The 24,757-nt window shown below is 37.0% G+C and overlaps 1 protein-coding gene across 1 annotated transcript in view; it reads right to left on the reverse strand.

Annotated features, from left to right (window-relative positions):
• Positions 1-5,666: 5,666 nt before the first annotated feature.
• The window catches only part of col4a1 (collagen, type IV, alpha 1), a 77,482-nt gene continuing 58,391 nt past the window's right edge, over positions 5,667-24,757 (reverse strand). The window contains exons 31-52 of the mRNA XM_067408626.1: positions 23,623-23,736; positions 23,346-23,513; positions 23,158-23,247; positions 22,892-23,044; positions 22,505-22,603; positions 22,300-22,389; positions 21,468-21,607; positions 21,236-21,362; positions 21,040-21,120; positions 19,991-20,089; positions 15,983-16,033; positions 15,660-15,845; positions 15,331-15,464; positions 15,172-15,244; positions 14,971-15,042; positions 13,956-14,084; positions 13,764-13,862; positions 13,385-13,597; positions 12,839-13,016; positions 12,648-12,762; positions 9,522-9,694; positions 5,667-8,236 (exon numbers count right to left, since the gene is read on the reverse strand). Of these exons, the coding sequence (XP_067264727.1) occupies positions 8,155-8,236; positions 9,522-9,694; positions 12,648-12,762; positions 12,839-13,016; positions 13,385-13,597; positions 13,764-13,862; positions 13,956-14,084; positions 14,971-15,042; positions 15,172-15,244; positions 15,331-15,464; positions 15,660-15,845; positions 15,983-16,033; positions 19,991-20,089; positions 21,040-21,120; positions 21,236-21,362; positions 21,468-21,607; positions 22,300-22,389; positions 22,505-22,603; positions 22,892-23,044; positions 23,158-23,247; positions 23,346-23,513; positions 23,623-23,736 (2,666 nt within the window). The 3' untranslated portion in view covers positions 5,667-8,154. The remainder of the gene's footprint in view (positions 8,237-9,521; positions 9,695-12,647; positions 12,763-12,838; positions 13,017-13,384; positions 13,598-13,763; positions 13,863-13,955; positions 14,085-14,970; positions 15,043-15,171; positions 15,245-15,330; positions 15,465-15,659; positions 15,846-15,982; positions 16,034-19,990; positions 20,090-21,039; positions 21,121-21,235; positions 21,363-21,467; positions 21,608-22,299; positions 22,390-22,504; positions 22,604-22,891; positions 23,045-23,157; positions 23,248-23,345; positions 23,514-23,622; positions 23,737-24,757) is intronic.

Below are 24,757 nucleotides of genomic sequence, written 5' to 3' on the forward strand. Positions count from 1 at the left end.
GGGCACCCTGAAACTCTTCTAACTAGCTTACTTTGCTCAGGGTCAAAGGTCACCCATTTATACATGTCATTTTAACAGCAGCCCATGACTGAATGGGGTAAAAGGCTATGTTTGTCCGACTGGCAAACAGAGGGAGAGAAAGAGAATGAGATTCCTATAAAAACAGAGAGATGAAAGAGAAAGGTTATCTCTTCTTGCACTCATTGATCTGTGTGCGTGGCCCAGAGCCTAGGCGCTCCCACACACCACTTCACACACATCAGAGTATGCTGATAACCCGGAAAAAGCCTAAAACCTGCTCACAGAAATACAGATTCACTTTTAAAAAGTAGCACACTTCAGTCCTGTCCTCCAATTCATTCTGACCAGTGGGAGTGTTTTTAATGGGACTTATAATGCCTCTTTTAAGAGATGTAATATAAGTCTCTGGTGTCCCCAGAATGTGTCTGTGAAGTTTCAGCTCAAAATACCCCACAGATGGGATAATAGCTTGTCAAATGTGCCCCTGTTTGGGTTTGAGCAAAAACAGGCTGTTTTTGTGTGTGTCCCTTTAAATGCAAATGAGCTGCTGCTCCCGACCATAGACTGTAAAAAAATATGGACGTAGTATCCGTGACGTCACCCATAGAGTTCTGAACAGCAGTTTTGACGCATAAATGAGGCCGCGGCCATCTTAGCTGCACGTGACCGCACGTCACTCATGGATAACTTAAAATGGGCAAAGAGGCGGGACGAAGTTGGAGCCCATGCGACTTGTTGCTGAAACCACGCCTGCCCTAACTATCTATCTTACATACTATCTAAAATATTAATAAAGATAGCAATATCATTAGAAAGTACTAAAGGATTACTGTCAATCTACGGTGATTTTTTTACGATAACGTTATCGATGCTCCAACACCAATAGGCTAATTAATTTGTGTGGGGTGTGCAAATAACACAAATCAAATGGGATTTCATACCTTTATAATGAAATAAAGATCGCGAGATGAATCCAATCCGTGGCACTTGGGTAAAATATATATATATGTACCAGATGTATATCTCTCAAATGTTCTCTCAAACTAATGAGCACGTGTCCAAAGTATAATTTTTCAAAATAGTGCAGCAGTTTTAGTTATATCCAAGCTGTGCTGTCGGAGTTGTATATCCTCCTGGTATTGTCATTGTAGTAAATCTCAGGAACAAAGCTTTTAGCCAATGCCACGACGATCCAACAACGTGTGTCCCACATACGAGCACATGTACACAGACTGACATCTGTCTCGAGTGTGCAGCAAGCCATATATTGTATAAAATAATCCAGAAAAAAGGCACAAATACGACTGAGATGCCAAATTCAGTTGCTGAAATGAGCTGCTGAGGTAACATGACGGCTCACAGACAGCAGCGGCATACCTGTCACTCAAGTGACCACGCCCTTAATTATGCAGAACATTAAGGCTTAATATAATTTAAACAGATGAGCTATAAAAAAATTCACCTTCCTCAGAGTTGTCATGAAGGGCAAAATTCGCAGTATAGACCAAAACCACAATATGAACCAGACAGACTGTAAACATGTTTTTTTCTGCTGTAAACTTGGCTAATTTAACATGATGGTCAATGAGATTCTGCTCACTTCTGCAGCCTGTCCCTAGCGGCCAGTCGATGAATTGCAGTTTAATTCACTTCCGTATTGGCTTCACGAGAAACAGGGGGAGGTTGCCACTTGCTCCCGACCCACTTTCCAGAAGAGGGCGGAGCTTTAACAGCTCGCGTTTCGGTTGCTCAACAACAACAATGCTGGAGAATCTCATGCAACCAAAATGAGGATTGTCAGTAAAGGTGTTCAGCCTTACATTGCTCAAACCGGAGTCGGACACTGATGGAGAGACTCAGGAAGAAGTTACAACTTTTAGAATGCAACTGGATGTTTCTGAACGGTAATTTATGTAGTTGCTGTGGAGTTGATTCAATCTTTTGTGCAAATCCAGCGCTGAATTGACCCTCGTTTGTGAAGCAATCTGGCGTAAAATGGCGGTATAGCAACAACACTTGACTACAACAACTCTTCCTCTTCTCTAAAGCAGCCCAACATGGCCTCACCCCTTTTGTTGTGTAGCTGCGTTCACTTCACCTCGTATTTACCGGTATCTTGAAATGACAACACGTGACGTTATATTCGGAGCTGTTCACATCCTTTGACTGGGAATTAAGCGTTTCCATGGCACCACTATCAACGCCTAAATGAATCTACTGCGGTCAGGTGATACAGTGGCCACGTGGTACATGTGGGAGCTTTCAGAAAACTCCTAGCTTACAAGCTGTAACTACGATCTCTACGAGGACGTGAACGATTTTTACAAGCTAGAATCTCGTAACTACAGGAATTGCGAGGCCGCGTGAACACACCTTTTGTTCTCGGGGGTTTATGTAAATTTTAGGGTTAGTGATGTCACTAACATGGGAAGAAGCTCGTTGTAGTCCCTACCAGCCATTTGTTGTAGTCCTTAAACAGCTAATTTTCAAAAGAAAATATCTTCCTTTGGTTTGAACTTTGAGTGTCTTAACTTTGCAGATGTTGTTTATGCCCAAACAGAAACATTACACGCTAACTACAGTTAAAAAAAATTGAAATCATAATCAACAACCCCTTTAAAATCTGAGACAGCTAATCGGTCAATAATTATGAGCGTGCATGTTTGAAGGCCAGCCGGACCTTAGATCCTTAGATATTATCTTTAAACATTCTAGGAAGGCTAACAAGGAAACCTTTGAAAAAAAAAAAAAAAAAAAAAGACCTTTTGTGAAAGTGTCAGACTGGTTGTCTTTGTTCTTTTTCATGAAAAGTTACTTTCTTCAGCAGAATTAAGGAAGGGCGTTCATGAAAATGTAAAGCTGGCATCATAGTATGTTGTCAAATTATATGGAAAATATTCTTGGAAATCCAGATGCAGTCACACACTTCCTGAGTCTCGGATACAGGGTGAAACATACTGTATGAAGGATACATGTGTGAAACATGTTTTGTGACTCATACTGTGACTTTTATCATTGACAGTATACAGGATGAAAATTGTGTAATTGAGGTAAATCAAAACTCCCAAACTGTTTCTAACCTTTATCGGACATTGTCATTTATAAATGACGTGAAGAAAATTGCATTTCAAAAACAATAATAATGTTCAACCCAAATATATATATTACAAATATATATAAGTTGAAGAACAAGGAGGATAGAAGCAGTGTGGGTAATGACAGCTATGAAGAACATAACATAACATAATAAGTCATAGATTGTTGTGGATTTTGGTATATTATCGTATGCCAGTTTGAAAAATGTGGTCAGAGGTCAGGAAAGATGCCACTGTCTATTGGCCTCAACACTGAAAGCAGTAATGCACCAAAACTGATGACAAAACAGGTCAAAATCGAATTATCGACAATTGACAATGTTTTTTAATGCATTTTGAAACAAAGACATGGTTTCACTATTTTGTGAATTTGAGTCAAGTTTTTGACATTTTTACATGAGTTTCAAATGAAATATAGTAGCACAAGATGAAATTGAATGTTAATAAAGCTTTTTGTTTGTTTGTTTTTTTAAATACTAAGACTAGATAAATACTAAGATTTTACTACTTTTCAGGTTGTGAAAATGGATTTGAATGTGTGTGAATATTCAGACAATTTGCCAAAAATAATTTACTCTAATAGGACAAAGTCAGTTATAAATGACAGCACCCTAAAAAAAGGGGGTCAAAGGTCAGATGAAGAAAACTAATTTTGGAAAATGATTTTAGTCTTAAATATATGTACAATATGTAGTAATTTATTTTTTTATAGCTGTGATTGTATAATTAGTCCCATAGAGGGCTAAATGAATTTGGAAGTTGTAAAGCAATGTAAATATTATGAAATATAATCTGGGAAAAAAAAAAAAAAAAAAAAAAAAAACTTTATAGCCTTGTTTTGTAATATGATATGTACTTGACAGGAATGAGCTGTAGTAAGGGTTACCACTTTGTAAAAACTGTGTACTTAGAGCGCCCTCTCCAGGCCAATGTACGGAAGGTCAAGTATGAATATTAAAGTTTGTCATTTTGCCGGATTTTACATTAGTCATTTAAAGACACATACAAAAGAACAATGCTGTGTGATTAAAAATAATAATAATAATAATAATATTTGATCTATAAGTCTGAAAAGTAATCTTTTGTATTAGTATAGAAATTGTCATAATATCCAAAGCATTTAATATCTTGTGTACAGTCGCAAGAAAAAGTATGTGAACCACTTGCAGATAATGTGAAAATGTGATTAATTGTAACAAAATAAGAGAAATCATAAAAAATGCATGTTATTTTTGGTTAAGTACTGTCATGAGTAAGATAGTTTACATAAAAGATGTTTACATATAGTCCACAAGTCAAAAAAAAAAAAAAAAAGCTGAATTTATTCAAATGATCCCATTCAAAAGTTTGTGAACCATTTATTCTTAAAATCTTTCACATATTCTGCAAGTGGTTCACATACTTTTTCTTACAACTGTGTGTGTGTACATACATACATATATATATACATATATATATATATATATATATATATATATATATATATATATATATATATATATATATATATATACAGTACAGTCCAAAAGTTTGGAACCACAAAGATTTTTAATGTTTTTAAAATAAGTTTCGTCTGCTCACCAAGGCTACATTTATTTAATTAAAAATACAGTAAAAAACAGTAATATTGTGAAATATTATTACAATTTAAAAGTACTTTATTCCTGTGATGCAAAGCTGAATTTTCAGCATCGTTACTCCAGTCTTCAGTGTCACATGATCCTTCAGAAATCATTCTAATATGCTGATCTGCTGCTCAATAAACATTTCGTATTATTATCAATGTTGAAAACAGTTGTGTACTTTTTTTTCAGGATTCCTTGATGAATAGAAAGTTCTAAAGAACAGCATTTATCTGAAATACAAAGCTTCTGTAGCATTATACACTACCATTCAAAAGTTTGGGGTCAGTAAGAATTTTTATTTTTATTTTTTTGAAAAGAAATTAAAGAAATTAATACTTTTATTCAGCAAGGATGCATTAAATCAATCAAAAGTGGCATTAAAGACATTTATAATGTTACAAAAGATTAGATTTCAGATAAACACTGTTCTTTTGAACTTTCTATTCATCAAATAATCCTGAAAAAAAAATATTGTACACAAATATTTTGTACAGTTGTACAGATTAAATGTTTCTTGAGCAGCAGATCAGCATATTAGAATGATTTCTGAAGGATCATGTGACACTGAAGACTGGAGTAATGATGCTGAAAATTCAGCTTTGCCATCACAGGAATAAATTACTTTGTCAAATATATTTAAAAAGAAAAGTTATTTTAAATTGTAATAATATTTCACAATATTTTAACTGTATTTTTAATTAAATAAATGTAGCCTTGGTGAGCAGATGAAACTTCTGTTTCTGGGTGAACTACAATTTTTGGGGAATATATATATATATATATATATATATATATATATATATATATATATATATATATATATATATATATATATATATATATATATAAAACCCTCTTTTTTGGTATAAAAAAGACAAATGCATTACACATTTATACAAACAATTTATTGTATAACACAGTATAGAATGGGGGCATCACTGAAATCATTTGACACTGAAAAAATATATATTTTCATAAATTTCAATCAACCTCTGTATTAATCGACATATTCCAAAGCAAGAGCCATTAATACTTCATGGACACATCAATGCACAGAGCAACAGCGGGTGTGTGCAAGATCAGTGACATTGTGTGGGCTCACATCCGTGACTCTTCACATCTCGATTCATGTAAGGCACTTTCAAATTTAAACACAACTAGCTATTTACTTAATGGAACAATTTGATAAATTCTACAAAAAAGGTCAACTCTGGGGAAAGTTTCGTAAAAGCAAGTACTGCAGAGAGTCAAGTATTATCAGTGTAAAATGATAAAAAAAAAAAAAAATCATGAGCAACAAATCCACTGTGTAAGGGGGACATGTGCAGGTTCTTTGGTCTGGCATCTGAGGCATTAAGACAAAAGAAACTCAATACATATAACGGAATCTATAGGCAATATGATTCTATTACAATTAAAGAGGGAACATGCTTACTTCAGACACAGACCCTAAATTCTGGATGAGTCTCTCACAGATGTGGTAGGAATCAAGTCAGGTGAGTTTGCCGATGCGTTCAAGTCAACAGAGTGATAAATGGAGTCAACAAACAAGATGTGATGACCTTGAATTCCTGACAAAATATATGTTTTTAAAGGCAACAGAGGTGACTCGCTATAGTGCACTTGGACATACTGTATGTTCAACATCTGAATATGTTTGGTTAGACCTGCAAAGACATCGACAATATACTCTTAAAATACTAACGGTTCCAAAAGGACATTTTCACAGCGATTCCATAGAACCATTTTGGTTGCTCTTTTGGTGAAAAGTTCATAAAAGAACCATGTTTTTCTTAGTGTAAAGAACATTTCAATAATCTAAAGAGCCTTTTTTTCACTATAAAGAAACTTTTGTGCAATGGAAAAGTTCCATGGATCTTTGTATGCCAATAAAGAACCTTTATTTTTAAGAGTGTAGTGTCTTTTCATAGGAAGTTAAATGGCATAATGGGAAAACTGAGGCTGTGTCCGAAACTGCCCCCTATACCCTACATAGGGAACTATTTGAGTGGACAACCATTTGTAGTGGTGTCCGAAACCATGGTGGACCTCATCGAGTGCACTCATTCAATCCCATAATGCACCACAATAATGAGTGTAGAACTAATGTATACCAAAGACTATAGAATAAAACAAGACGTGTCACTCGTATTGTTTTGAATTGGAGAAAGTGTAACGCGCAATATGGCGGAATAAGTCCCGCCTTCTAAATAAGAGCCAATCGCCGACTGGTAAAGTCATCGCGTCACTTCAGCGGCCGTTAGAATCACCGGTTTCTATAGAAACAGACGTGCGTCTCTTCAGTTTAGGTATGCGCATGCGCATTAGCTTGATCCAGCCTAAAAAAATACAGTTTTTTTTGATTATTAAACATCAAGCACAAACTATGCAAAAGCGGCAGCCCTTCCGGCTCACTGAATTCTCTCGCTCGTTTTCATTCACTCCATCAAAAGTGGACTATATTAATGTAGGGTATTGTGCATGAGGGTATAAGAGGCAATTTCTAACACAGCTTGAGACTGAAACTGTGCCATTACATAAGAGTAATGACAACCTTTCTGCACCAAAAGGAAAGTGGACCAGGCACAGCCGCAAGCACACATTAACAAAAATACACATCAAAATGCGGATTCAAACATGGCAGGTTTCAGTCGAAAGACCACATGCTTAAAAAAAAAAAAAACAAAAAAAAAAAAAACAGTGCAGAATATTACAGTTTATGTGCCATGAAGGTCTTTTGCAGTGGTTAACAAAGAAATCAATGTAGAAAGGAAAGGCCCCTTGGTGCTTAAACTCTCATCTTATAAGTTTTTATAAATAATTAAGTATAACAAAAATCAATGGCATTTACCTGAAGAGATTATGGTGACAGAGTGTTAAGTAACTAAATAGAGCACTATATTTACAACAAAGCTGGATCTTTCCTACATCATACAAAGAGGGTGCTGACAAACTTACTGACAGTGAAGTAAGAAAAAATAACTATCCAAATCTATAATGTTAGTGTTGCTTGATTATATGTTTGAGAGAGAAATAAACAAGATATCTGCATCTGATATTGTTGAGTGTCATGATAAATAAAGTTGAAAAATGTAAGAAGGCTTGTACGGAATAGCATCCGATCCATATACGGACTCTTGTTGGAGGTTACCTGCTTACTAATACATATACTCAGTGCAAGTGTAAACAGGTGTCATTCATTAGACACAATGGAACAATGTTAGTTAAGCGCTCGGTATGAAGCAAATGTGCCAGTAGATCTTGAGGTTCCATTGCTATAAACGTTGAGACGGGTATTTTTCTATGTGTGTTCTTGAAGTTTTTTCTATGGCTTTTCATAGAAGTAGCACCATACGTTTGTCGTTCGTTCGTAAAACTGGAACACAAAGAGCAAATGCAATGCTGAGGCTTCTCTATACCCTCTTCATGCACACTTGACACCTGCTGATGTGAGTTCGTAGATTCCCAGCTTTTAGTGTTGTTGGGACAGGTTTCCTGGAACCACAATAAAAACAGACATTTACCAGGAGAACAGGAAAATACGTATCTTAGTATTATTTTATTTAATGGTAAGAATCCTCAGTAATAAAAAAGTAGCTGACCAACTGAAATGTGAAAGAAAGAAAGAAAGAAAGAAAGAAAGAAAGAAAGAAAGAAAGAAAGAAAGAAAGAAAGAAAGAAAGAAAGAAAGAAAGAAAGAAAGAAAGAAAGAAAGAAAGAAAGAAAGAAAGATCTCTAATTTCATGGACGAAATGATCTGTCTTTATCCCAAAATTGATACTTCGTTCAAGAAATGTTTTGGAACAATTCATTTCTTATTCATTTTAATGCACATATTAGATTCACAAAATTAACATTTGCTTCACAAAATGCATTTTATGATCCAGGCAGACCCTTTTGTCAATGAAATCAGGCAGGTCATTAGACCCCAATTGCTCATTTTCATTAATTTATTCACTTATTTATTATTAACTTTATATTATTGCCTGTCTGATGCATCTACACGATTTTGGAATTCAATATTAAACTGATACTAAATCCAGAATTTTGATATAAACAATTGCTGAAACAGGCTTCCATAGGAAATTGTTTAGATTCTGGTCAATTTTCAATTTTGATTGTAGCAATATTCCAAAACTGCATATATAGTGATTAATTAATTAATTTATTAAATTATCTAATTATTAAATTAATTATAAAACATGAAATTCGATAAATGTTTAATTTAATGATATGCTACGTTTCATTTTTGTACTATCAGTCCTAAGTAATACTTATTAACATGATATATGTAATATTTAAGTAATTATTTTGTAATTAATTACAGTACCATGAAGCATAATGTAATTTGTAAAGTGGACACTGATGCAATGTTGATGGAAAATCAAATTCTATTAGTTGTCTCTTAGTTGAACTCAATAATAAAGAAAAATTAATTTGTACTGCTAATTGTTGCAAGTTAATCTGGTTATTGGTTATTAGGTGTGTTAACTTAATAATGATTCACACAATAGTGAGACATAAATACAGTACAAATGCTTCTAAATCACAAAGAAGGTATTGTGACCTCTTGTGGTTACAGAGAGGTTTTACTGTAGCTTTGAGATGCATCAAGGGCGTGGCATATACAGCATAAACATTTGAAATAATACAAATAAAGCTTTAATATGTGATATATTCTGTGTGAAGTGGAAGAAAAAAAAATGGTGCATCCATTAAAAGGGTGGGAAACTACATGAGAGTTCAGCCAGTTGCTCAAGAATATAAAGTGTGTACTTACGTAAACATATCGCTGTCCTCTATGGTGGCTAACCAGAAGCTGTAGGAATTAGCATAGTAGTTGCAGGTGCCACGACCATGACACTCGATGAAGGGAGCCGAGCGGAATTCTTCCAGACAAGAGCCAGGAGAGGCAAGAGCCTGACCGGAGCCCTCAGCACCAGCGCTGGTGTGCTATAACACAGACAGACAGTGTGAGACCTTAACTGACCATTCACAAGTATACATTCTCATTGAATCCTCCTTGGGAATTTTGAATGTAAACAGATTTAGCTTCATGTCAGTTCTTAACCAGGTTACTTAAATAGCTATGTTTGGAAAAATGACTTTTTACTCTGAAGACGTTTGAGGGCAAACCATCCTTTTAGGGTTAAAAAATTTGGGGAAAAACTTGGTGTTCACACTTATTCTTTGCCATATTCTTTGCCAGAAACAACTTATATCTCAGTAACCATAAAGTGAACAGAATGTTAAAAAATCTATTTCCATTTGAGTTTTCATGGGCCACATTCAATATGACTATACAGTGGGTGCGGAAAGTATTCAGACCCCCTTAAATTTTTCGCTCTTTGTTATATTGCAGCCATTTGCTAAAATCATTTACGTTCATTTTTTTTTCCTCATTAATGTACACACAGCACCCCATATTGATAGAAAAACACAAAATTGTTGACATTTTTGCAGATTTATTAAAAAAGAAAAACTGAAATATCACATGGTCCTAAATGGTCTACGTATTCAGACCCTTTGCTGTGACACTCATATATTTAACTCAGGTGCTGTTCATTTCTTCTGATCATCCTTGAGATGGTTCTACACCTTCATTTGAGACCAGCTGTGTTTGATTATACTGATTGGACTTGATTAGGAAAGCCACACGCCTGTCTATATAAGACCTTACAGCTCACAGTGCATGTCAGAGCAAATGAGAATCATGAGGTCAAAGGAACTGCCTGAAGAGCTCAGAGACAGAATTGTGGCAAGGCACAGATCTGGCCAAGGTTACAAAAAAATTCTGCTGCACTTAAGGTTCCTAAGAGCACAGTGGCCTCCATAATCCTTAAATGGAAGACATTTGGGATGACCAGAACCCTTCCTAGAGCTGGCCGTCCAGCCAAACTGAGCTATCGGAGGAGAAGAGCCTTGGTGAGAGAGGTAAAGAAGAACCCAAAGATCACTGTGGCTGAGCTCCAGAGATGCAGTCGGGAGATGGGAAAAAGTCAACCATCACTGCAGCCCTCCACCAGTCGGGGCTTTATGGCAGAGAGAAATAAGATTCTCTGGTCTGATGAGACCAAGATAGAACTTTTTGGGCCTTAAATTTAAGCGGTATGTGTGGAGAAAACCAGGCACTGCTCATCACCTGTCCAATACAGTCCCAACAGTGAAGCATGGTGGTGGCAGCATCATGCTGTGGGGGTGTTTTTCAGCTGCAGGGACAGGACGACTGGTTGTAATCGAGGGAAATATGAATGCGGCCAAGTACAGGGATATCCTGGACGAAAACCTTCTACAGAGTGCTCAGGACCTCAGACTGGGCCGAAGGTTTACCTTCCAACAAGACAATGACCCTAAGCACACAGCTAAAATAACGAAGGAGTGGCTTCACAACAACTCCATGACTGTTCTTGAATGGCCCAGCCAGAGCCCTGACTTAAACCCAATTGAGCATCTCTGGAGACCTAAAAATGGCTGTCCACCAACATTTACCATCCAACCTGACAGAACTGGAGAGGATCTGCAAGGAGGAATGGCAAAGGATCCCCAAATCCAGGTGTGAAAAACTTGTTGCATCTTTCCCAAAAAGACTCATGGCTGTATTAGATCAAAAGGGTTCTTCTACTAAATACTGAGCAAAGGGTCTGAATACTTAGGACCATGTGATATTTCAGTTTTTCTTTTTTAATAAATCTGCAAAAATGTCAACAATTCTGTGTTTTTCTGTCAATATGGGGTGCTGTGTGTACATTAATGAGGAAAAAAAATAACCTAAATGATTTTAGCAAATGGCTGCAATATAACAAAGAGTGAAAAATTTAAGGGGGTCTGAATACTTTCCGTACCCACTGTATTTATTTAAATTATTTGCAGCCTTAGCGATTTGACTATAAAATTAAGTAATAACATGATATTGATTTTATTTTGATAAATCGCGCAAAATATTTCTATAGCTTTTAGTGTTGTTGGGACAGGTTTCCTGGAACCACAATAAAAACAGACATTTACCAGGAGAACAGGAAAATACGTATCTTAGTATTATTTTATTTAATGGTAAGAATCCTCAGTAATAAAAAAGTAGCTGACCAACTGAAATGTGAAAGAAAGAAAGAAAGAAAGAAAGAAAGAAAGAAAGAAAGAAAGAAAGAAAGAAAGAAAGAAAGAAAGAAAGAAAGAAAGAAAGAAAGAAAGAAAGAAAGAAAGAAAGAAAGAAAGAAAGATCTCTAATTTCATGGACGAAATGATCTGTCTTTATCCCAAAATTGATACTTCGTTCAAGAAATGTTTTGGTAAAATTCATTTCTTATTCATTTTAATGCACATATTAGATTCACAAAATTAACATTTGCTTCACAAAATGCATTTTATGATCCAGGCAGACCCTTTTGTCAATGAAATCAGGCAGGTCATTAGACCCCAATTGCTCATTTTCATTAATTTATTCACTTATTTATTATTAACTTTATATTATTGCCTGTCTGATGCATCTACACGATTTTGGCATTCAATATTAAACTGATACTAAATCCAGAAAAAGACTCATGGCTGTATTAGATCAAAAGGGTGCTTCTACTAAATACTGAGCAAAGGGTCTGAATACTTAGGACCATGTGATATTTCAGTTTTTCTTTTTTAATAAATCTGCAAAAATGTCAACAATTCTGTGTTTTTCTGTCAATATGGGGTGCTGTGTACATTAATGAGGAAAAAAAAATAACCTAAATGATTTTAGCAAATGGCTGCAATATAACAAAGAGTGAAAAATTTAAGGGGGTCTGAATACTTTCCGCACCCACTGTATTTATTTAAATTATTTGCCGCCTTAGCGATTTGACTATAAAATTAAGTAATAACATGATATTGATTTTATTTTGATAAATCGCGCAAAATATTTCTATAGTCTCCTCACCATGACGAAAGAGTATCCGATCCAGAGAGAATCCCAACCACGAGGACAGGCTGGGATCCTGATGGTCTGACTGTGCACAGCTATCACCATAGCAGGAGCCTCACAAACTGCACATCTGTCACAGGAAAACATAGTAATAGGACAAGGAATTCCTACTCTAAATATCAAATGTTTCATAAAAGATCACAAACCTGCTGATGAAAGGTTTGATGCTCTGACCGGTAACAGGGGCCATGCTCATGGGCATGGGCTCGGGAGAGGTGAGCCAGTAAGAATAGTCATTACGAGATGCAAAGTTACATACGTTGTTGATGTTGCAGAAAAGGAAAGGCATTGGGCTGAACTTCCTTAGACAGCTACCAGCTGTACCTATAGAGTAAAGAGAGAAGGAACGTCAGGGACTGTGTAACTTTGATTAATATTCCACTATAACTACACTACAATAAAATAGTTTCTATTTAAATATATTTTAAAATGTTATTTATTTCTGTGATGGATTTTCAGCATTACTCTTCAGTGTCACATGATCCTTCGGAAATCATTCTAATATGTTGATTTGCTGCTCATTTATTTATATATATCAATTTATATATATATATCTATATATATATATATATATATATATATATATATATATATATATATATATATATATATATATATATATTAAACAGCAACTGTTTAATATATTAATGATAAAAATTACTGTATATGAATTGTGTGATTACTGTGCTCACCTAGGTCTTGCCCATGTGACCTCTCGTTGCCCTGGACATAAAGCAACGAATATCCGTCATAGATCAGCGTTGTTCCATCTGGACATTGTGGAACATCAATAGTCTGACTGTGGCGGGTTACAAGGAAGCCATGGTCCATTGAGGAAGGGCCAGGAGGGCCGATGTGACCTGGGATACCATCAGGCCCTGGGGGTCCAGGGTACCCTCTGGGACCTACGGAAAAGAAAATTTGGGAAATAAAATAGGGACCAGTGAGCATAGGTGATTTTATGAATGAAAGGCATTTCAGTTCTGCTAAAATTTGCAAAACTTTCCTCCAGTTCTTCTGCCTGGAACTGGCATTGTGTGTTTTCATAATTGTGAGTGGCTGTGCACCTACCAGAGGGTCCCGTCTGTCCAGGCTCTCCTTTTGCTCCAGGAAGTCCATTATAGCCAGGTGTCCCATCAGAACCTTTTGAACCCTGAGGTCCCGTCACACCTAGGAGAGTGGTTTTGAGTTAAAAGATGTCAACTTATGTTTTTTTTTTTTTTTTTTAATAGACTTGTAAGTAAAGATAGTTGAAAGACTCACCCTGTTGTCCTTTCGGTCCAGGGAAGCCTTGGATTCCAGCTGGACCTTGGGGACCCTGTGGTCCTGGATAACCAGGATCTCCCTTTACAAGTGTATGCGGTCCAGGGGGTCCAGGGGGTCCTTCGCTACCTTAAATCAAATGATTAAAAGCAGAAATTCAGTAAAACTTACAGTCTATAGAGCATTAGGACCTAAACTGTCCATTTATTATAGGTGCTTCACCACACATTCAAGCATTCCAAATAGGGATTTGTGGAAGCAATTTGGTGGACGTGCAAAATTTGAATCTGTAATTCTGTGAGTTTATCCTGTATCAGAACACAGTCAAAGCAATTCAATATTAAATAGTTAGTTCACCCAAAAAGGAAATTTCTTATGCTGTTCCAAACAGTAAGACCTTCGTTTATTACACTGTGTTTACTTTGTCAACAGCGTAGGAGAATGACAGGGAAGAGAAGAAATTGTTGAATAAAGTCATTATTTTTGTTTTGTTTTTGCACACAAAAAGTATTTTTGTCGTTTCATAACATTAAGGTTGAGCCACTGTAGTCACATGGACTATTTTAATGACATCTTTACTACTTTTCTGGGCCTTGAAATTTGTTATGACATTGCTGTGTATAGGGAGACCAGAAACGTCCCTGATTTCATCAAAAATATCACAATATATTGTGTTCCAAAGATGAACGAAGGTATTGTGGGTTCGGAACAACATGAGGGTGAGTAATGTAATTTTTGGGTGAACTAACCCTTTATATTTTCAAGATTGTACAATATTAATATTAAATTACATTATCTATATAATTCAATAACAATAAAAAAAATATGTTTACATAATACTAATTATTATTATTATTATTATTATGAACAATTATGTAAAATGTAGAGCAATAAAATTAAAGTATACTAATAATGTTAGCTATACAATTTAAAAAAAAAAGGCTTATCTGAATAAATATGGATAGACACTAATAATACAATTTAATGGAAATCTAAGTTCAAGTTTTGTTCATACCTTTGACACCTGGGAATCCTCTATCACCTCCTTCACCTTTAGGACCAAGCACTCCTTGCTCACCTTTTATACCTGGAATAAAAGCCACTCAATCTACCCTCTCTGTCAAGCATTGCTTTATATAAATATGAAGGATGACACACAGGACAAATAAATTGCACTTCAACATTCTGTCAAGTCAAATTTCATCTTAAATCTTACCAGGGAAACCAGGAACACCCTGTGGTCCCATCTCACCCTTTGGTCCATTATAACCAGGCAATCCAGGCTCACCCTACAGAGCACGACTGTATTAAAGTATACCCATCATTTTTAAAGGCACATGTTTTATTATAGAAGATGTAACCTTTACAAACTCACAGGACCACCAGTGAAACCTTTGTCTCCTTTATACCCTTGAGAGCCTGGTGGGCCAGGGTAGCCCGCATCTCCCTTTTCTCCTTTAGATCCAGCACTGCCTGGTATACCAGGTTGGCCTGGAAGACCAGTTGCACCTGTGGTAAAAAAAATGGTGTAAGATGGCGCAGGCCACATTCACTCATGTTTTAGAGTGCTATATAAAGTTCAATACAATTCACATGCAGTTCGGTAATTAACAAGAATGACATTTTATACCCATAGTGACATCCGTACTGTTAGACTACTAATAAGAAAAGAATGTTCTGTATGGTGAGGTGTTTAGGGTTCACCTTTTTCTCCTGGCTGCCCCTGAGGTCCCCTGTCCCCTTTAGGCCCCTCCATGGGTGTTCCTGCAAGTCCTCTCTCTCCAGGCCGACCTAGGTCCCCTTGGAATCCTTGCAGACCTTTCTCACCTTTGGTTCCAGGGATACCTGGACTCCCAGGAATGCCAGGAAGACCAGGGTTGCCTTTGTCACCTGTGTGGGGAAAAGGAGTTTTCACTAAAACATCCTTAAAGTATTAATTAAAAAATAACTAAAAATGTATTAATATGAAGTAGAACTCCTTGTCATCCATAAATGACAATCTAATTTTAGGGCTCTGTGATTCTGACCTTTCCTGCCAGGCTCTCCGCGGGTTCCTGGCAGTCCTTTCCCAGGTATACCTAAAGAAACAGAACAATTGTTTGTCTTTAGATTATTGTGTCTCATTCACCAGATTCATCAACTTTTGTACTAAAATGTATTATAAATTTATGAAAAAAATGTAGGAAGAACTGGAACCACACTTTTGCAAAAATCACTTACTGTGTGTCCTAATAAACATGTTAAGATTACATTTTATTCATATGTATATCACAAATACATACAAAAGTGTTAGAAAAGGTGAGTTATGTGAGATTCCTCTACATACAATAATGCAGATGCACCTATGTAGCACGTGTCTGTATAAAAGGTGTTTAAACTGGTTTTGAGGATGGCACACTTGGCATTGCTCAGGGATCTTGCTGCACACACTCTCAGATGATAGCACATCCTTAGGGGACGTCATATGTTTGCTGTGATGAAAGGTTGTGTGGTTGTGATGGTTTGGGCATGTTTTATGCAAATGACTTGGTCCTGCAGTCACTCATTTAGAATACTCAAAATTCATTAAACTTAGATCATTATAGTTAGAAGAACAAATGAATGTGCTTATGCATGTGTTGTGCAAAATCAACAGGTGCAAAATGAGACGACCCCCAAAACAGGAATGGTTTTACAGGTGGAGGCCACTGTCATTTTTTCCCTACTCATCTTTTCTGACTGTTTTTCACTAGTTTTCCATTTGGCTAGGGTCAGTGTCACTACTGGTAGCATGAGGCAATACCTGGAACCTACAGAGTTTGCACAGGCAGTCCAACTCCTCCAGGATGGCGCATCAATACGTACCATTGCCAGAAGGTTTGATGTGTCTCCCAGCACAGTCTCAAGAGCATGGATGAGATTCCAAGAGACAGGCAGTTACTCTAGGAGAGCTGGACAGGGCTGTAGAAGATCCTTAACCCATCAACAGGACCGGTATCTGCTCCTTTGTGCAAGGAGGAACAGTATGAGCACTGCCAGAGCCCTACAAAATGACCTCCAGCAGGCCACTGGTGTGAATGTCTCTGACCAAACAATCAGAAACAGACTTCATGAGGGTGGCCAGAGGGCATGGCATCTTCTAGTGGGCCCTGTGCTCACTGCCCGGCACCGTGGAACTGGATTGGCATTTGCAATTGAACACCAGAATTGGCAGGTCCGCCACTGGCGTCCTGTGCTTTTCACAAAGGAGAGCAGATTCACCCTGAGCATGTGACAGATGTGAAAGGGTCTGGAGAACATTATGCTGCCTGTATCATTTTTCAGCATGACCGGTTTGGTGGTGGGTAAGTGATGGTCTGGGGAGGCATATCCATGGAGGGACGCACAGACCTCTACAGGCTAGAGAGTGGCACCCTGACTGCCTTTAGGTATCGGGATGAAATCCTTGGACCCACTGTCAGACCCTACACTTGTGCAATGGGTCCTGGTTTCCTCCTGGTGCACGACAATGCCGGCCTCATGTGGCGCGAGTATGCAGGCAGTTCCTGGAGGATGAAGGAATTGATACCATTGAATGGCCCCCATGCTCACCTGACCTAAATCCAATAGATCACTTCTCGGACACTATGTTTCGGTCCATCCGACGCTGCCAGGTTACACCTCAGCCTGTCAAGGAGTGCCCTGGTCCAGATCTGGAAGTCAATACCCAAGGACACGATCCGTCGCCTCATTAGGAGCATGCCCAACATTATCAGGCATGCATACAAGCACATGGGGGCCATACAACTACTGAGTACTACTGTAGTTGTAGTATACAACTACATCTACTGAGTTCTATTTTGAGTTGCTGCAATTAAATTTCAGCAAAATGGACTATGCTGCATCATTTTTTTCAATATGATTTCTGGGGTGTCTTTGAATTCAGTCTTCTGTAGGTTGATAATTTTCATTTCCATCAAATGATGTGGCATCCTTCCGCTCCTAACACATTACCCAGTCCATATCAGTATAGATATCCAGCATGATATTTTTCCCCATTGAAATCTGATGTTTTCAAAGTGCTCTATGGAAGTAAATTAATGCCAAATGTTTTTGAAATAAAAAAAAAGCTTGTTGAATTGCACTAATTGAAAAAAATATGCATTACATTAACTGTGCTTGCATTTTGATGCATTGTATTTTTAAGGCTTGCATTTTTATGGGCTGAAATTCAACATGGTCATATTTTTAAGCTATGAATATTTCAATTCAAAATATTTCACTCACATTTTCATTATTAAAAATTCAGTCATTTATATTCACCTTTCAGATTTCACTTCCAAAATATTAATTCTTTTTAAAAATACAACTTATAATATTCGACTAGCAATTTTTGGTCCATTTTATTTCGCTTTACAAATTCGCTTGGTTCAAATTCGGCAGAAAATTCAACATTTTACATCCGGGAACTGCAGGAAAAGCAGTAGAGTGCCATGATCTCCATCTGCTGTTAGTTCGCTTCACCAGCAGGTGCCGCTAGTGGCTGTTTACAAAGACCAGAGCAACGGCTAGTAAGTCATCATGCATTCATAAAAACGGATTTGCAGAAATGGAGCAAACGGTAAGTGAATGTGTGATGATTATCAGGGCCAGTATAAATGCAGAAAAGTTGACAAAGACACAAAAGCTGCATTTATGTTTAATTCAGTGTCTTTACAATTATTTTCCCTGTGTAGGCTACATGTAAGTAGCTTTCTCTCCAATGAACGAGATTGTAACGTTATTCCCTGATGGTGATGTACAGATCAAACGTTAAAGCTGAGGTAGACATATATTTCTCTCTGTTGTTTAGTTTCCTTAACTTTATATCGCGGCACTGTGTTGTAATACTAGGGTTTCCCTTATACGTCATAGGATTCCCCTGCCATCAGGACATATAAAATGCTTAACATAGCTTAATGGACTAGTACAGTGATATACAAGACCAAACACTTTTGAATTCAAATATCAAGGTAAATTGTACTTAATTATTTTCCGGGAAGCATGCAAGTATCTTCTGTTGCTTCCGAAGGGCAGTACTAAATGAAAAATAATGATATTTAAACAAAATAGAAAAATTGTGACTTCTTCATCCAGTTCAAATGTTTTTACCCCCCGACTCTTAATGCACCGTGTTTCCTTCTGGAGCATCAGTGAACGTTTGAACCTTTTTTAATAGTTGTGTTTAAGTCCCTCAATTGTCCTCAGTGTGAAAAGACAGATCTCAAAATCATACAGCCACTGCTGGAAAGGGTTCAAATATGCAAAAATGCTTGACAACTGATGAATCTGCAGGAGCTGGAGGATTTTTCTGAAGAACAGAGCTCAGTTTAACTGCTCAGGACAAACAAGAGACTCATGAACAACCATCACACAACAAAAAAACAGTCGTGGATCATCAGGTAACCACACACAGTATTGAGAATCAATGGTTCACAAACTTTTGAATGGGGTTATTTTAATAATTCGGCTATTGTTTTGTCTTGTGAACTAAATGTAAACATCTTTTATGTAAAATATCTTACTCAGGACAGTACTAAATAAAATATAACATGCATTTTGTATGATCTCTCTTATTTTTTAAAAATTATTCACATTTGCACAGATTCTGCAAGTGGTTCACATACTTATTCTTGCCACTGTAAATTATTGAATTTTTTTATAATGAAAATGTGTGTGAAATGCTTAGAATTTAAATATTCACAGCTTAAATATACGACCATGTTGAATTTCAGCCCATAAAAATGCAAGCCTTAAAAATACAATGCATCAAAATGGAAGCACAGTTAATATAATGCATTTTTTTTTTCAATTAGTGCAATTCAACAAGCTTTTTATTTTAAAAACATTTGACATTATTTTACTTCCATAGTGTTCCTTCAATTTTTTGAGCAGTGTAAATATGCAATCTATGCAATTATTAGTGAATGAAACCCATTGTCTAATCGTATAGTTTAGAATCCAAGATATGCGTGTTATTCTAAAGAAGCATTTCCCTTTTTGAGCTACCTTTCACCTTTAGAGCTACAGAATCTCACCAGGTTCTCCTCTCTCTCCAGTGAATCCAGGAATACCATCTACCCCTGCTTCACCTTTGTCACCATGTGGACCTGGAGGACCCTGCAGACCAGGCTCACCTAATCAAATAAATAAAATCTCATTAGGATTTTCACAACCAAATGTATGTGGCGGATTTGAAGCTTGCTGTAAAGTAACTTTATGCACACTTATTTTGTCTTTCTCAGAAGAGTTCTATTTTGGACAGAATCTTTTTTTAATGTGTCTGGTAACATTAAATGGGTGTCTTAAAGGATTAGTCCACTTTTAAATAAACGTTTCCTGATAATTTACTCACCCCCATGTCATCCAAGATGTCCATGTCTCTCTTTCTTCAGTCGAAAAGAAATTAAAGTTTTTGATGAAAACATTCCAGGATTTTTCTCCATATAGTAGACTTCAATGGGCACCAAACAGTTGAAGGTGAAAATGTGTTTCACTGCAGCTTCAAATTGTTCAACACAATCCCAGATGAGAAATAAGGGTCTTATCTAGTGAAACCATTGCTCATTTTCTGAAAAAAAATTAAAATTATATGTGTTTTAACCAGAAATGCTCATCTTGAACTAGCTCTCTTCTTCTTCTCCCCTATTAGAATCCCAGCAGTGTAGACACTGCTAAGCGTAATACTGCCCTTCACAGGCCAAAGTTTGAACTAATTGTTATATACTATTGAACTAGCATATTGCATATAAAAATTAGTTCAAACTTTGACCTGTGGAGGGCAGTAATATGCTTAGCAGCGTCTACACTGCCAGAAGTCTAATAGAGGAGAAGAAGAAGAGAGCTATAATTAAATTTTTTTTTCAGAAAATGAGTGATGGTTTCACTAGATAAGACCCTTATTTCTCATCTGGGATCGTGATGAACAATTTGAAGCTACAGTGAAACTAATTTTGACCTTCAACTGTGCCCATTGAAGTCCACTATAAGGAGAAAAATCCTGGAATGTTTTCATCAAAAACTTTATAGTTTATTAAAGTTTATTTAAAAGTGGACTAATCCTTTAAACGAATCTCAGGTGACTTACCTGGACGTCCTGATAGCCCAGGATCTCCTGGGGACCCCGGCAAACCACTGACACCTTTCTCACCTGGCTTCCCTGGACTGCCTGCTCAGGAATGAAAAACACATTTTATTGTATTATTGTCCAAATGTGTTAGTAACATCTGCTAATAAGTAGTACATTTAAGTGTAATGTGCAATGATCATTGTAATGATCTTGCCTGGGTAACCAATGAATCCTGTGTCTCCTTTAGGTCCTTGAGTTCCAGGAGTTCCTGGGATACCCATTATTCCCTTCTCTCCCTTCACTCCAGGTTCACCAGGGAAACCAGGGGCGCCTACATTTCCCTGTAAGTATGAGATGAGTCAGAGGAAGATATTCATTAACATTTATAATGTGCTAATGTACTCTTATTTATACTCATAGTATGAGTCTCATAAAACAACACAAACCTTCGCTCCAGGGGGACCAGGGATTCCTATTCCTGCTTCACCAGGATCTCCTTTATCTCCTTTGGGGCCATCAAGACCCTTAAATCCAGGGTGACCCGGTGACCCACCAATACCTTTAACACCTTTTGGCCCCATTGAACCTAAAGAACCACTAAATGCTCATTGAAAAGCAGTCAAACATCACAAACAACAGTACCAGAGTTATTCGCATTAACCTTACACTGACCTGCCTGTAGATTAAGACTAAGAACCTTTTTAATATGTAATGGCATATTATCTACCTGTATGAAAAGTCAACACTGTTCTGCTAATTTTTGTCCTATTGATTTTAATGCTGTCAATCCATTTTAAACAAGACTAATTAATTGCACGTTTTTCTGTAATTAACCGTTGATCACACCTAACATTACTCCTATCTTTTTTATATTTTAATACATAATTTCACATATAATTTCTAAATTAATGTAGAAACAACATAAAGACTATATATTTGAAATATTCGTTTGATGGCTTTTTTTTACTAAGTACCCTGAATGAAGGCCAGTATCACCAATACCAAGACTACTGAAATCTCTATTAAATGTATTCTTTCCCTCAATTTTCGAGGATGAAATGAGTATTAATAGCCATACATACAGAAAACATTAATTGCAGAAATTAACCCATTATATGACAGCCCTAATTCATATATTTAAAAAATATATAAAATGCACATAAAAATACACAAAAATGAATATATCTCTTCTATGATGAGCAAATGTCTTGTTGTGGTGTAACTCTCCAAAAAAAAATAGTTATTAATCTGCATGTAGAAGAGTACTACTAAATGTACCTGGGTATCCCATGTCTCCTCTTGGACCTTTGTCTCCAGGGTCTCCAATACGTCCTGGCTCCCCAGGGATTCCAGGGTCTCCTTTATCACCTACAATGTAGCCACAGTAATCAAATAATATTCTCATAAAAACATTATTGAATCATAGTCCTTAACATCTATCATAATTTTAAACTGACTCTAGGTTTTTGCTTTAGGGACTAACCTGGCTGTCCGGGTGATCCTGGCATTCCATCTTTTCCTGGCATTCCAGGGTCTCCAGGTGTTCCAGGGAACCCCTTTTCTCCAGCAGGACCAGGATCACCTGATAGACATGTCTACTGAGTTTACAGTTCACTGATTTTCAACATATATAAAATCAGCTAAATCTTCCATGGTTGCTCTTTTTGGAAGCAACCAATCCAGAAATGTGTTTCTCCTTAGATTTTTAACAATGATTCTTTTTAGTTTATTGCATTCATTTATCTAAAAAACAGAAAAATTGTCTGACAATATATTTTGTTTTAAAAACATTTTGTTTGTCCGGTTGCACAAAAAACTCATTAGTTTTGGTCTTGAAACCTCCATGGCAAACACCTTCCGCTCTCAGTACCTCTGTCTCCGATGTCTCCTTTGTCTCCTTTCAAGTGCCCCATATCCACATCACTCATGTTACCAGGTGGCCCCTGTAGACCTTGCTCTCCTCTCTCACCCTTGGGACCTGGATCACCAAACTCTCCCCTGACCCCAATCAAACCAGGGTCACCTGAAAGAGACAGAACATCATCATGAAGATTTAGCTAATGCCCCTCTCAGAATAAGATAAAGGTATGTTATTTAGTCCGAATAAAAATAATTGCCTTAAATATGATTCAGTACCTCGTTGTCCAGGTTCTCCAGGGTTTCCAATGGAACCTGGAAATCCAGGGGGTCCTGTCATTCCCATGATTCCAATTTCTCCTTTTGGACCTGAAAAAACCCATCCAAATATGAATCAGCTTAAGGTAAACAAGTATGTGCCAGATATGCCATATAATGCCAAATAATGGGTATCAAAAAGCACTTACCACGTTCACCAGGGAAGCCATCTTTTCCAGGAAGTCCTGGTTGACCAGAAAAACCCTTAGGTCCTGGTAGACCTGGGACACCAGGGCTACCCCTGTCTCCTGGAGGTCCAGGCATGTCCAGACCAGGTAGACCTTGATAACCTTTCTCACCCTTTATACCGATCTGACCTGTGATATCATCAAGGCTTGTTACAAACAATGTAAGACTGCGAACATCTAGGCATGTTTGTGCATATTCTATACACCTGTGTGGGTGTTACTTGAGTGAAAAACTCACCAAGGGGTCCAGGGCCTCCAGGTGGTCCCATTGGTCCAGGTGGTCCAGGTTCTCCAAGTCCTGGAGGACCTGGCGGCCCCACCGGACCATGAACTCCAGGTGGTCCAAGGTTACCTGCAAAAATCCAAATGAATTTAAAGTTATTACACCCTTGAACCCATCTTCTTCAATTTCCTGCAAACCCTCTCTCCAACACAGATCTCAGAAAATTCTCTCACTGTTTGAGGAAAAAACACATTTTCAGGTAAATCTCTTATTTCTTATTTTCTGTTAGTGCATTCACTGTCTGACACCTTCTTTATCACATCACATCAGTAGACCTCCTGTCTGAACTCAGCATTATATGAACTGCACCTCTTTGGTTGAATCCTACCTCACAAACAAATCCTTAAGACAAATATACTGTTCTGCCTGCTTTTCAAGACCCCACAATCTCTGCAAGACACTCTGCATACCTGGCTGTTAGTGTTTTCTAACTGGCCAGGTATGCAGAGTGTCTTGCAGAGATTGTGAGTCAGCCAGGAACCTGAGGAAAGTGTTTGGCATGGATCATGTATTGTACATAGATTTCCACTCCACAGTCAACCTAAAGGTACTTTCACATCTTTGGATTTGGATTTTACATCTTTGCCTAATGCATTGAACGATATAGGGATGCTTCACTGAAACCAGTGTCTGAAGCACTATTGGCCACGGAAGTCATATGATGTCACTGGGTGCGCCTACATTAAACGTCATCAACTTCAAATTATCTAAAGGAAGATGCACAGGCATGCCTGTAGTATGGCAATGTGGTGTAGTGTCTCATTCCCTCTCAGAGAACTTTATCCGTAACAATTTCAAAATAATTTGTATCTGTATTTGGATAAATCCGGAAGTGGGCAGGGCTTTAACCGGAAGTCAGTGACATTAAATGACAACTGCGAAGAACATTGTAAATGTAATGTATGAAGTTTTTATTGAACAAATATGCCTTGTATAGCTCATAAAATAATTCATTTTTATTAGAATTTAAAAAATTGAAATATCTTCCAATTCAAAACAATAATACAAATGTTAAATAAAATGAATGGATTTTTTTTAATATCCAGAGGAACTTTGAGTACAGTTATGTCAGAACAATCACCCACAACCT

Source organism: Chanodichthys erythropterus, chromosome 14 (assembly GCF_024489055.1).
Source record: "Chanodichthys erythropterus isolate Z2021 chromosome 14, ASM2448905v1, whole genome shotgun sequence".
NCBI lineage: Eukaryota > Metazoa > Chordata > Actinopteri > Cypriniformes > Xenocyprididae > Chanodichthys > Chanodichthys erythropterus.